The sequence below is a fragment of the Hyla sarda genome, chromosome 7 (assembly GCF_029499605.1).
Source record: "Hyla sarda isolate aHylSar1 chromosome 7, aHylSar1.hap1, whole genome shotgun sequence".
In the NCBI taxonomy this organism is placed as follows: Eukaryota; Metazoa; Chordata; class Amphibia; order Anura; family Hylidae; genus Hyla; species Hyla sarda.
The window spans coordinates 101,255,798-101,270,529 of record NC_079195.1 but is presented as its reverse complement, the minus strand read 5'-3'; the positions used below and the strand labels follow the sequence as shown (position 1 = coordinate 101,270,529).

Sequence of the window (14,732 nt, the reverse complement as noted above, 5' to 3'; positions counted from 1 at the left end):
GGACGGCGTGCGCGGCGACATGATTACGACGAAGGAGAGCGCCGGCGATGCAGGGGATCCTGAAGAAGACGCTCCGGAGCCCCAAGGACAGGTAAGAGACCATCACCGGAGCACACGGGGCACCGTAAACGGCTATCCGGCAGCAGCTGAGGCAGTCTGCGCTGCCGGATTGCCGTTTATGCGATGGCCCCGACATACAAAAGCATCGTATGTTGATGCTGCCTTCAACATGCGATGGCCTCTGAGAGGCCATCGCATGTTGAAATTATTGTATGTCGGGGCCATCATAGGTCAGAGGGGGGTCACTGTATTACAATAACCATCCTCAATTCACAATCACCCCCCCCCCCACCCCAACAACGCCTCCGTTATCAGCACATAATAGGGGAGATTTATCATCAAAACCTGTCCAGAGGTAAAGTTCCTCAAAGCAACCAATCAGATCGCTTCTTTCATTTTAAACAAGACCCATGCAAAGTGAAAGAAGTGATCTGATTGGTTGCTATGGGCAACTCAGCAACTTTTCCTCTGGACATGACCACGGTGTGATAGTATAGCTCCTGGAAGAGAACTGTGCAGAGACCGGGTGTCGATACATGAAGCTACTGTAGGATAGAGGGTGGTAAGTAGAGGCTTTATTTTATTTTTATATTATGAAACATAACCTGGGTACATTAGTTTAAAAAAATAAAATAAAAACCCTGTAATGAAGTAGCCAGTTTTCATTTTTTCCTCCTCGCCTTTAAAAATTCATAACTCTTTCCACCTACATTGCCTTATGAGGGCTTGTTTTATGTGGGACCAATTGTACTTTGGAATAACATTACTCAATTTATCACAAAACCTACAGCGAAGCCCCAAAAATTATTTGGTGGACAAAATAAATAATTAAATGTTGCAAATTTTAGGTGACTTGATTCTATGTAGTGCACTATTGTTAAAATGACATGTTATCTTTATTCTGTATGTTTATAAGATTAACACTTCAGACATTTACACAAGTGGCGATAGCAAATATGTTTCTGTTCATTATTATTTTACATTATTTTACTTATTTTTATCACAAGCACTTATTTTTTGTCACAAGCAATGATCTGTGTTACTGATGCTCTGCTTCTCAAGCCTGTCAAAGCAGGCTGGCGAAGAAGATCAGACGGCACAGAGGAATGTAGGGACCCTGTGGCAGCCACGTCAGGGGATCAGGATCCCTGACCCATCGGCAACAGTATTTTACTGGATTTGGGCCCCGCAATCACTGTTGCAGGCTATTACCTGCGGCCGCCTGTTACAGAGCCGAATCACAGTGGAATTCCACTACCAATACATCCTAGGGCAGTGGTCTCTAAACCGGCGGACCTCCAGATGTTGCAAAACTACAACTCCCAGCATGCCTGGACAGCCAACGGCTGTCCGAGCATGCTGGGAGTTGTAGTTTTGCAACAGCTGGAGGTCCGCAGGTTGGAGACCACTGTCCTAGGGAGACCAGTTAAAGGGGTTTTCCCATAATCCCAACTTATCAACTATCCACAGGGTAGGTGATAATTGCCTGATGGCGGGGAGCTAACCATTGGGGGTCATGGCCTTATATGAATAGAGCAATGGTTAATTATGCACTTTGCAACTTTATTCAAACTATACGGAACTAAGATATATACAGTGCTTAAAGGGGTACTCCGGCGCTTAGACATCTTATCCCCTATCCAAAGGGCCGCTGGAGACCCCGGTGATCTTGCATGCAGCACCCCAGTTAAAATCAGTCCCCGGAGCATGTTCGCTCAGGGTCTGATTACCGGCGACCACGGGGCAGGCGGCGTGTGACGTCATGCCTCCGCCACCGTGTGGCGTCTCGATCCGCCCCTCAATGCAAGCCTATGGGAGGGGGCCGAGCGTGACGTCACACAGGGTGCTGATGCGTGCCCCCACGATCAGGCATCTTATCCCCTATCCTTTGGATAGGGGATAAGATGTCTAAGCGCCGGAGTACCCCTTTAAATATACTTGGCAGTCCCATAGCGTATGGAAGTAGCAGCAATGTGTATACTTAACCACCATAAAAAATTTGAGTACATATCTTCAGAACATATTTTTTTTTTTTATGTAAAGGAGAGTCTAAATTTTTAATTGTTATAGCTTTTGGCCATTATAAAACATGACATGACAATAATTGTATCACAGACCTTTAGTCATGTAAGGCAGAAAGAAAGGCAGACAAAACAAGGAGAATGATTTCCTGATAAGCTGGACCAGTTTACAGTCTGTTTGGAGAGGAATGCATAAGCCTCCTCTTTCTGTCCATAACTTGCCAAAAAAAGAAAAACAAATTGAGCTAAAACACTTATTAAAAACTACAAACCACACACACTGTTCTCTGGATCTGCCAGTATAGCCGAGGCCAAGGATGCAATGTGAGCTTTCTTCTCTTCCAGGGTGGCTCTCCTATGTTCAATCAGTTCCTCTGTGCTAAGTACAAGTAGAGGCTCCGCAGGCACAACTGGGAAGAGATAATATCCACTGTTAGCCAATATAACACATAAGTCATATACTCGGATACTGAACCAGGCCGGCAAAGGGTTAAATACGTTTTTTACACACACACACACACACACTGAAATGTAAAAATGCTCCCCTCCCCAAAGCTGTGGCTGTACACCACTATAGATAGTCAATGTACACAGGAAACTGCAGCCTGTATAGCTCCTATGGGGACATTGGGGATCACCTATATTTTTCAGACTTCTGGAACAGTAAATCCTCGTATTTGATATTTTGCTTGCTTCTATACTTTTTTTTTCTGTCATCGCTTTTGTGAAAAGTCAAAAGTGAAAGACAGCTAATAATTCTGGAGGAAGTAAACAACTCTATCTTTATGTTTCCTAGCAATTTACGACAAAATAGAAATTAAAACTGGATATGGAGAAGCCCCTGTCATTATAAAGGCAGCCTGGTAGAACATGTTTTCACTACTAGTCCCAATTGCAGCACCTATTCAGAATGGAATATATTTTCCAAAGATAATGCAAAAAATAGTAAGGTACACTTTTTATTTTACTGCAGATTAATATTCTATACAGATAGGAGAAGTGAACTGTTGCTATTAACAATGAAGAGGCTGCAGTGCCAACCGTGCCTTGCAAACAGCTGATCTACAAGGGTGTTGGGTGGGTCAGACCACATGCCAACCTAATATTTTATAGGCCTGTAAAAGACCAAGCAAATGTTAATTTTTTTTAAAATCTTAACATTATAAAAGTCACAACTTCTTATTTTTAAGCTACTGTATCTGTTTGGGAGCTAGATTATTGCAGGAAGATGAAAACTTATTTTTAGATAACCTTAATTAATTTTTTTGGGAAGGAATGCTAAACTATCCAGAGTAATCCATTGTTTTTGGTGTTTTATAATTTGGAAATAATACAACAAAAAACAGGTTAAGGCTGCATTCACACTTCGTTTTTACATTACGGGTGCCGGATCCGGCTAGGGGAGGGGTAAACCGGGCACTCCCCTACCCCAGCCAGACCAGCGCTGAACTCCATTTACTTTAATGAGCCCATTAAAGTAAATGGAGTTCAGCGCTGGTCCGGCTGGGGTAGGGGAGTGCCCGGTTTACCCCTCCCCCAGCCAGATCCGGCACCTATAAAGTAAAAACGAAGTGTGAATGCAGCCTAATATCGGTCAAAAAAGTAATGTACTGTTAAAGTGACCTACCTTCAGGCTCTTCAGTGTCGGTCTCCTCTTCCTCATCCTGATACTCAGTAGGGACAACTACAGAAGACAAAAAAGCTGTTATATGAAGCAAAGGCAAGGGTATTGGCCTATGTCTAGTCTTGGTAAAATTACAGGGTTAATGCAACTACAACTTCAATGTTACTCAATGTATGGGAAAAGGTACCAAGCAGCCTTGCAACACCACAAAGAACCAAACCACATAGCAAACAACTTTATTCCTCCCTTAGAGGAAAGTAGCAGTATGTTTTCAGTAACTAAACAATTTTCCCCTATCTCATAAATGAGGACGTGCAGACCAAGCTGGTACCTTTCTTACAGTCCTAAATAAAAGAATACTATGTGAGCAGTGGGTCGGTTACCTGGTTTCTCAATACTCTGGGGAATAATTCCACTTTTGTCCTTTATAGGCAGAAGATGAATAACCTCTTTCTCAGGTTCCATTTTCATATGTCTGGGCAACTTCTCATACTTATCAATCACACTGTCCCGTTTTCGTTTTGTGGAATGGACGGGTTCACTAAGAAAGGAAAATATGTTGTCTTTGAGATTAGAATGTACTTTAATGGGTTTTTACAGTGCCCTTTGCCAAAATTATCCAAGGGCCGGCAACAACAGGGCAAATTAAAGGAGGGAAAAAAACAAAACAAAAACAAAAAACCTACCCTCCTCTCGTTCTGGTCCAGTGACACTCTGAATTGACCGGCAAAAGAGTCTGTATGAGATGACTGTAAATGTTGCACAGGACACTGCAAGCAATCACTGGCTTCAGTGATCACATACAAGTGTAAGATACGGTCAGTCATTGGCTGCAGTGCCCCATTCCGGATGTCAATGGTGCACCTCTGCCAGACAGTGCATCGCAGCAACAGCACTGCCATTGCCTGCCTCAGAGAATTATTGTGAAAGTGTCCGGACAACCACCATACGGCTAGGTTTCCACAAAGGTTTCTTCTGGCGTTTTTTCTTTTTTTTTAAACTGCCCCTGCAGTCAGAAACTGATCCATAAGGAAGGAGAAGCAGAACTCTTCTTTATATTTCCTGTTACTTTTGAATACACTTCCAGCTTTGGCTCAAAAACTTTAGTAGCAGTTTTCCAAAAAACAACGGAAAAAAATAAAATCTGTGGAAACCTAGCCTAAATGGGATGGCCACTAACAGCATTAATCACCTATCCACAATGCTGCATGTCAAAATCACTGGGACAAGATCAAGCGAATGGCACCTTCCAAGTGCGGCTGGTTAATAGGGCAGCAATACACTTGCATGGCCACAACTCCATTCAATGTTATCAGACTGTGGATACGTGACTGATAGTAAAAGTAGACCAACAGAGCAAATACTATGTCTAGAGTGTAAACCTTCCCTAAAGCATCACTTACCATAAATTCTAGTTTATAGACAATAATCGTTTCATTCATAGTAAGAAGCTGCAGCTCTAGCTCAATTTCATAATTGATTCCATGGGAGCTTCCACCATACAGACAGGAGAGTTTCAGAAGCCTCCTGCATCTGTAGGTCACAGATAGTCATCACAGTATTAGTGTCATACCTGACGGAAAGGTCCCTGGTCACAAAGGATGCCCTTTGAGCCATTTCTCGCATTAGCTGTAGGTCATCTTCATCTATCATATCCAAGGGGAGAGACTCCTCTTCCAATTCCTCCTCTTCAATAACTGCAGAGACAAGCATAATGTGAGAACAATGCTCCCAAAGTAGACATTTCACTATTTTGTTTTTACTTTCAAAGACATCACCTCAACTCAACTCAGTAGGGACTTATTAGGGATATAGGTTTAACTTGATGGACTCTGGTCTTTTTTCAACCTTATGAACTATTTTACCTTTAAGACACTTTACATCCATTAAATGGGCCATCACCTTAGTTGAAAACCCTGGTTAGTATAACCATTAGGACAATAATCACATGCCCCATTGGATTATATACACACTTTTTAATGAATGGAGGTTGCTAGACTTCTCTCTAATCTACCCGAGCACAGAGGAAAGATCAGTTGTTTGCTGTATGGGAAGACAATGGTCAAGATATACTATGGCTGCTGCACCAGAACTTTAGCTCCAAATATGCCAGCATGGCAATCTCAAAACATTTATTGCACATCGAGTGCTAAAACAACTAAAAAAAAACAACTAAAAAAAAAAATAAATCGAAAAAAAAAAGAACAAACAAAAAAAATAGGTAGCTCTATAAATGCTGTGGATATGACTAAACAGGGACTGGTATGGAATGGGTAAGGTTGTGTACCCTTTACAGCCTAAAATATATGCACAGAAAAAAAGTATACTGTTCTCTGGTATAGTCAGTGAGGGGACATTTTTAAATGTTGGTGTGAGGTGGTAGAGATTTTACCCGTTTGCTAAGTGTATTTCTACACAGTTTATCAAAATTTACCAAATTATCAATTTTGCACAATTATGGAAACCAGTGAGCTGCAGAGATTGGTTCAGACACAATTGTACGTGTCCTATTAGGTGGCGTAGGTTTGCACAAAAAAAAAAATACACTTCTAAATGTAATTTGCGCAAATAATAAATACAGCTCCACTGCAAAAAGTGGTGTATGGTGTACCAAACAGTAGACAACTTTGAAAGATGTTCTACCGAAAATTGCAGGCACATTTAGAACATTAAAGTGGTGTAAAGCCAATGAGAAATGTCCTCCAATGTCTATTGACTATACTAGAGGACAGAATAACATTTTTTCTGCATTTTAATAGAAAAAATGTGATTCATCTCACAAGAGTTGTGGCCTATCAGAAAAGGGGTGTGGCCTAAAAAGTTATGCTGTGTGGCAAAATTTTCTGCACAATTTTTGCCCAAAGTAAGCCAGCAAATACTTGGTCTAAACATAGACTAGACCAGGCATAGGGAACATTCGGCACTGCAGATGTTTTGGACTACATCTACCATGATGCTCTTACAGCCAAAATGCTGACAAAGCATCATGGGAGATGTAGTCCAAAACATCTGCAGTGCCAAAGGTTGCCTATGCCTGGACTAGACAGTACACATTTAGAGTCTACAGATGCACCAGTATTGTGAAACAGCATGAACCACTGTGGTAAATCTGGCCATTTAGAAGACTGTCCCATCTACATTTGGTATTAGGAAATTCCCCCCTAAAATATAAATACATATTTAGTCATGATCCCAGTAGTACCTTGCTGCTTCTTCTTGACTCTGTCCAGGGGTTGGGCTGCTTTGGTGCTAACATCTCGCACAGCTTCACGGAGCTTCTTCTGCTCTTTCCTGTGCTTCTTTGCTGTACTCTCCTGCTTAAACTGCTTATTCTTTAACTTGTTGTCAAGTTTTAGCTTGCTGGTCTTCAAGAGCTTGCGGAAGCTTGGCGCTTGCTTTCGATGTCTTCTCTAGAAACAGACCACAAGTTACATGAGAATCACATGACCGCGACTGATCTAAGGCTGACAACATCATTACCTGTGTCATCTACAGTAAAGCAAAACAATAATAGCAGTCCTGAATCTGGTATGACCTTTTAATTCACCCACAATGGGGCTGCACTAGTGGCCAATAATCAACAAGCCCTCTAGTACAGGTGAAACTCGAAAAATTAGAATATTGTGCAAAAGTTCATTTATTTCAGTAATGCAACTTAAAAGGTGAAACCAATATATGAGAGAGACTCATTACATGCAAAGCAAGATAGTTCAAGCCGTGATTTGTCATAATTGTGATGATTATTGCTTACAGCTCATGAAAACCCCAAAGCCTGCCCCCCCCCCCCCCCCATTACTATGATTTGGGGAGCCATGTCATCTAATGGTGTTGGTCCACTGTCCAGGGTCAACGCATTCGTCTACCAGGAGATTTTGGAGCACTTCCGCAGACAAGTTGGATTACTGAAATAAATTAACTTTTGCACAATATTCAAATTTTTCGAATTTCACCTGTACATAGGTCACTTAACTGTAGTGTAAACAGATGGGGGGAATCCCCAAAATGCAAGAATTGTAAGGCATTAAAAAGGTAAGCATACTAAGACATTGTATTTCTTTTTCCGCATTAGCAGTGCTAAAGTGGGCCATCCGCAATTTAGAAAAAATTCACATCTTGCTCGTCCTGGGAAAAAAAAAAATACATAAAAAAAAAAAAACTATACTTACCTAACCCTATACTTACCTAACCCTATACTTACCTAGCTGCTGTTCAGCTCTATCTGGTCCCATGAACTTTTTTACTTCTTTCTGCTTTAAAGATGAGCACTCGTTTCAGGACCTGGCTGTGGCCAGTGATTGGCTGGGCAGGCAGGTCCTGCAACAAGCACTCATCTCAGAAGCAGACAGAAGACCGGAGGGAACAGATGGTGCCGAATAGGAGCTGCAGGAAAGCAGACTTCTTTAAAGATAAAAGCCAGGAAACAAGCCGCATTGTGCTCCGCTCCTTTGTTAGCCAGCTAAAAAGTGGAGTTGTTTTAAATGTGTATTCTGGCTCTATCTAAAGGATAGGGGATAAGATGTATGATCGTTGGGGGCCCCCGCCATTCCGTGCCGGGCGCTACCTTCGAAACAGGGAAGTGACGTCACAGCCACGCTCCTCCCTTCATGTCTATGATGCATAAAGCTGGAATACCCCTTTAAATAACAGTAACTTTAAATGGGAACTTTCACTTTAAAAAAAACTTTTGAATATTATTTGAATATTAAAGGAGAACTCCGGAATATAAAAATTGTCGCCCATAGTGCCGGTAGTAAAAAAATAAAGATGTACATACCTTCCTCCGCTCCCCCGGGGGCCTCCGGTAACCGGCTCCGGTCTCCGCCGCGGTCCTCTTCCTGGTTGCCGGTGGTCGGAGAATCATACTGCGCTCAGCCAATCACCAGCCACAGCAAATTCTGACTCGGCCGGCGATAGGCTGAGCGGCAGTGTGAAAACTCTTCAGGACACAAAATTCTTCATTACACCGGCACCTGCTGCCGGGCCGAAAACGTCACACTGCTGCTCAGCCTATCGCCGGCCGAGTCGGGACTTCACTGCAGCTGGTGATTGGCTGAGAGCAGTAAGCCTCTCCGACCACCGGCAACCAGGAAGAGGATCGCGGCGGAGGCCGGAGCCGGTTAGTAAAGGCCCCGGAGGAAGGTATGTACATCTTAATTTTTTTTACTGCCGGCAGTATGGGTGACAATTTTTAACTTTAAATATTAAAATGTATAGAGCCTGAGAAATCACCCAAAAACACCAAAAGCAAAATGAATAGTGGTGTCCTGTGATTCCCTGTATAGTAGCTGGCTGGGAACACATCACGCCTAAATTCTAATAACTGTGGGGGCCCTGGCTGTCAAAACTGAGTGCTGAACCTAAAATCAACTTGCTTGTAGGAAAAGGATGGATTCTCACCACGCTCAGGCAGTACATTGCCAGTATATGTTGAGATATTAGGTATGCAGATGTGTACTGGGACAGATCTACATACTATCCAGGGACTGTAACACAGCTAATTTCAGTCATAAACAGCACCCCATCTGTCCTCAGGTTTTTTGTGTTATTGCAGCTCAGTTCCATTGAGGTGAACGAGGCCAAGTTGTAATACTACGCACAACATGAGGAACAGTGTGATGCTGTGTTTGGAAGAAATTAGCTCCCAAATGTGGTTCCTTGGGATACAAGACCAATGCTCAGACCACGACTCGAGGCCACAATATGGACGCTAAAACACCTACATTAGAACTGCCTGAAGTCTATGCGAAGAGAGGGGGCTGGAGCTTGGCACTTACCTCTCCTCATACTATGGGCTGGAAAAGAATCCAGGAGGGGCATAATATCTTAGTGTAGTAGAAGCAAGCAGTAACCCTGTGCTTTGTCTGTACTTGATCGTAGACAGTACAGAAGAGGGGTACCCCAACACGTACGGGCATCCTTGATCTTATGATCATGCAGCCGGACAAATAACTGAAGTAGCTAATGTACATGTATATACAGTGAGCCCCTGACCTACGATGGCCCCGACATACGATCATTTCAACATACGATGGCCTCTCAGAGGCCAATGCATGTTGAAGGCAGCATCAACATACGATGCTTTTGTATGTCGGGGCCATCGCATAAACGGCTATCCGGCAGTGCAGACTGCTTCAGCTGCCACCGGATAGCTGTTTAATGTACCCCGTGTGGTCCGGTGAGTGTCACTCACCTGTCCCCTGCGCTCCGGAACGTCCTCTTCGGGATTCCCTGCGCTCTCCTTTGTCGTCATCACGTCGCCGCGCACGCAGTCCCGTCATCCAATAGGAGCATAGCATAGCAACGTGATGACGACGATGAAGAGCGACAATCCCAGGCAGCAGACAGTCCAGAGCGGCGGGGACAGCGATGGAGGGCGACAGCCAGGGCAGCGGTGATGGTCCGGAGCGGCAGGGACAGGTGAGTATAACTTCCTATACTTTTCATTGCACGGATCCCTCAACATACAAAGGTTTCAACTAACAATCGTTCATTTGGAACGAATTACCATGTTGAGGGACCACTGTACCTGAAACAACAGGTGTGTGAACAGTCCCCAAGAGAAATATCCTGTTTATTGGCTCCAATACTTCATAACTGGAGCACTACCTGATTTATCGTGCTGCTCCCCCCCCCACCCCATTAATAGTGAGATAGCTGTCAATCAGTGGTGGGGGCAGTGTTTCCAAACCAGTGTGCCTCCAGCTGTTGCAAAACTACAACTCCCAGCATGCCCGGACAGCCTCTGGCTGTCCGGGCATGCTGGGAGTTGTAGTTTTGCAACAGCTGGGGGCACACTGGTTTGGAAACACTGTACTAAGGTCACCAGAGTGGGGCACTGACCCTGAGGGACTGTAATCTCCCCCCTCCCCCTGATAACAGGAAGTAACAGACTGCATGTAACAGCCGGGCCAATACACCGGGTCAGCACCGGACTAAGAACCAGCGGAGGAAAACCACAGCCACTTACCGGCTTCATTTTGCCGACTCCCCAGCTCTGCTACACACGTGTAGACACAGGAAGTGGAGCCACACAGTGAGATTAGGTGCAGGCTAGAGAAGACCGAGCGTTCCGGAATTGTGAGAGCTCCATCTGCCGGCACCGAGCTGAACTGCAGCTCTCTATTCTGTGGTCTATAGAGGGCGATATTGTAACGACAGTGAGCTTCCTCAAACATGTCCATCATATTGTGGTAATATCCATTGCTATATAATTCATATTTACTATGCTTGAGCTATATGACTTATATTATGAACGAAGGAATGGTCATAGCAGTGTTTCTAAACCAGTGTGCCTCCAGCTGTTGCACAACTACCAGCACAAATATCCAGCATGCCTGTAGCTGTCTGGCATGCTGGAAGTTGTAGTTTTGCAACAGCTGTAGGCACACTGGGTTATAAGATATGGAGAATGGCCCAGTGGCCCATTCACACATTCAGGTTTTTATTTGTAATTAATGGATACAAAATGTGAATAGAGGTGAAAAGTGGAGAAACCTTATGCTTTGTATTTATTTATTGCAATTTAATAATAATAATAATAATAATAATGGTGCCAGAAAGTTAAACAGATTTGTAAATTACTTCTATTTAAAAATCTTAATCCTTCTAGTACTTATCAGCTGTTGTATACTACATAGGAAGTTGTGTAGTTCTTTTCTGTATGACCACAGTGCTCTCTGCTGACACCTCTGTCTGTGTCAGGAACTATCCAGAGCAGAAGCAAATCCCCATAGCAAACCTCTCCTGCTCTGGACAGTTCCTGATACAGACAGAGGCGTCAGCAGAGAGCACTGTGGGCAGACTGGGAACAACTACACAACTTCCTCTGCAGCATTCAGCAGCTGATAAGTACTTAAAGGATTAAGATTTTTTAACTCAACTACGCAGGACGTATATTTACGTCCTGCGCCGGCTCACGCGGTGACCCCGCGTCATATCGGGTCGGTCCCGGTGGCCATCAACAGCCGGGACCTGTGGCTAATACCGGACATCACCGATCGCGGTGATGCCCAGTATTAACCCTTCAGACGCCACGATCAAAGTTGACCACCGCGTCTGAAGTGAAACAGAAAGCATCCTGGCAGCTCAGTTGGGCTGTTCGGGACCACCGCGGTGAAATCGCGGCATCCCAAACAGCTTGCAGGACAGGAGGAGGATGTCTACCTGCCTCATGCGTGTCCAATCGCTGAATGACTGCTCCGTGCGTGAGATCCAGGCAGGAGCAGTCGAGTGGCGATAACACTGATCAGTACCATGTTAATGCATGGCAGTGAACAGTGTAAGAGATCAGTGTGTGCACTGTTATAGTCCCCTATGGGGGCTATAACATAGTGGGAAAAAAAGTGTTAAAGGAGAACTCCGGTATGGGTGGGAAAAAACAACTTATCCCCTATCCTAAGCATAGGGGATAAGTGTTAGATTGCGGGGGGTCCGACAGCTGGGGGCCCCTGCGATCTCCTCTACGGGGACCCGGCTCGCTCCTGCTCAATGCAGGAGCCGAGCGTTTTCGATCACAGCAGAAGCTGCGGCCGACACGCCCCCTCCATACACTTCTATGGCAGGGCTGGAGTGCTGCCTTCGGCAGGTATGTGATGTTGCACTGTGCGTTGTCCTCCTTTTGCTTTAATCTAGTCTCTTTGTACTTACCTCCCCCCTTTCATGTGACCCTCTTGGACTTGATTGTGGATAAGCAGACTTCCTTCCCTACTGACCCTGTTCTTTTTATAAGAGACTTCAATGTTGTTCCTGACCCCCGGCTCAATCGCACCAGTTCAGTGGACCCCGGTCCTCTATATTAGCTTCTTGGCGGCTGGGGTTGAGCCTTACTGACCTTTGGAGATGGAAATACCCAGATGGTTCCATCTTCTCTTACTACTCATCGGTGAATCGAACATTCTCCCGAATCGATCTCGCTTTTGCTTCGGCTGACCTACTGCCAGCGGTGAGTGAGCACAAATATCCTCATGGTTGTGGAGAATGCATCCCGGGTGGCTTCAGGCGGAAGTAATATCATCTGCCTTGGAGACTGCTCACTCCGACTACTGGGCCCATAATGCCTCCCATCCAGATGTCCTCATCCAGTGGGATGCTTACAAAGCCACAGTTAGGGGAGCATTTATGGTGGGGGTAGCGGGCAGGAGGGCATTATTGGGAGCCCGGGAGCGGGCGCTTCAGTCAGAATTAGGGGTTCTTGAGACGGCGGTGGTGAGGGACCCTACTCCGGAGGCTGAGAGGGAGTGAGCTAGGGCTCAGAGGTCACTTTTGATTGTTCAGAAAGATCGGGTTGGTTTGAAACTGGCAGCGAGGGAGGCAGCCATATTTGAATTTGGGGATAAGAATGGTAAACTTTTGGCCTACCTATCTAGGGAAAGCCGCCCTGTGGCTTCCATACCCAGTGTACGCGTGCAGGATGGGTCCCTTAGCTCTGACCCGTCAGTCATCAATGAAGTTTTCCATTCCTTCTATAGCTCCTTGTACTCCTCTACCTCTGGGGTGGCCTCTGAGACTATAATGTCCTTCCTGACAGACCTTCCCCTTGTCCCGCTGACTTCGCTCCAGTCCTCTGGCCTGGAGGAGCTGCTGACGGCTGAAGAGGTGTCCAGGGTTATTAAAGACTTACCCTCTGGGAAGACTCCGGGACTTGATGGCTTGGTGGTGGACTGGTACAGGCTGAACAAGGAGAAATTGATCCCCATCTTGCTTAAATTGTTTATGGTGGCCTGTTATAGAGTCTGGGGCCCTACCTGACTCTATGAGAGAGGCTCTGATTGTAGTATTACCTAAGCCTGGTAAGGATCCGACCCTGACGGATTCTTATCACCCCATTTCCCTCCTCAATGTGGATATCAAAATGTTATGGAAGGTCCTGGCAAACAGGCTCCGGAGGGTCATTTCCTCTGTAGTTCACCCTGACCAGACTGGGTTCATGCCTGGGAGGGTGGATGTTAATGTGAAAAGACTCCAGCTTAACATTTCCGCAGCGGAGGAGGATGGATCCCCTGGTTATGCGGTTAGTCTTGATGTTTATAAGGCCTTTGATTCAGTTGAGTGGCACTATATTTGGTGCCCGATGCGAATCCTCCGCTTCGGACCTGTTTTTCGGAAATTCGGGTTCAGTTGCTGTATGACTCCCCTAGGGCCCGAGTACGCACTAATTTGGAGATCTCAGAGTCGTTCCGGTTGGGCAGGGGCACTAGGCAGGGGTGCCCCCTATCACCCTTTCTATTTGCTTTAGCTGTCGAGCCCCTAGCTGCGGCAGTTCGCTCCTCTACCTCAATTAAGGGGATCACTAATGGGTTCCCTGACCGAGAAGATATCTTTATATGCAGAAGATACCTTAGTGTACTTGGCTGATGTTGGGGACTCCTTTTATTTGTCTGTTGGAGCGGTTTGGGGAGGTCTCGGGGCTGCCGGTTAATTGGTCTAAATCGTCCATAATGTCCTTGTCCCGTGCTGGGGTTCTGCCCTCTGTACTTCCTAATGGGTTGGGAATGGAGGTGTCTCCTAACAACTCTGACTTTATGGCCCTTAATTTAGATCCCCTACTCAATAATACACTTACTCGCTTACAGGCGTGGGACTCCTTGCCCTTGTCCTTGGCTAGTGGGGTTAACATTTTTAAGATGATCTTTCTACCCAAATTCCTCTACCTCTTTCACTTATCCCCTATTATTCCTCCGAAAGGCTTTTTTGTCAAACTTAAAGGGGTTGTGCGCTGCCCTGCCTTTAGGAGCTCCGCTCACAGCGTCCGGAAGTTCATTACTCCGAACGCTGTGTTCGCGGCCGCCCCCTCAACCAAAGACTATGGGAATGGTGCGTGACAGCGGTCGCGCCCCCTTCCCATAGACTTTCGTTGAGGGGGCGGCCGCGAACACGGAAGCCTGCACACAGCGTTCGGCGTAATGAACTTCCGGATGCTGTGAGCAGAGCTCCGAAAGGCAGGGCAGCGCACAACCCCTTTAACCGGGCCCTGAGATCCTTCTGTTGGCAGACCAAACCTCTGAGGTTGGGACAGGCTCTGCTCCAGG

General features: G+C 45.5%; 1 protein-coding gene across 1 annotated transcript in view; it reads right to left on the bottom strand.

Annotated features, from left to right (window-relative positions):
- The window catches only part of NOC3L (NOC3 like DNA replication regulator), an 80,973-nt gene extending 70,207 nt beyond the window's left edge, over positions 1–10,766 (bottom strand). Inside the window, exons 1-6 of the mRNA XM_056530234.1 lie at positions 10,673–10,766; positions 6,908–7,115; positions 5,279–5,402; positions 4,089–4,246; positions 3,709–3,765; positions 2,361–2,491 (exon numbers count right to left, since the gene is read on the bottom strand). Coding sequence (XP_056386209.1) covers positions 2,361–2,491; positions 3,709–3,765; positions 4,089–4,246; positions 5,279–5,402; positions 6,908–7,115; positions 10,673–10,681 — 687 coding nt within the window. The 5' untranslated portion in view covers positions 10,682–10,766. The remainder of the gene's footprint in view (positions 1–2,360; positions 2,492–3,708; positions 3,766–4,088; positions 4,247–5,278; positions 5,403–6,907; positions 7,116–10,672) is intronic.
- Between the last annotated feature and the right edge of the window lie 3,966 nt (positions 10,767–14,732).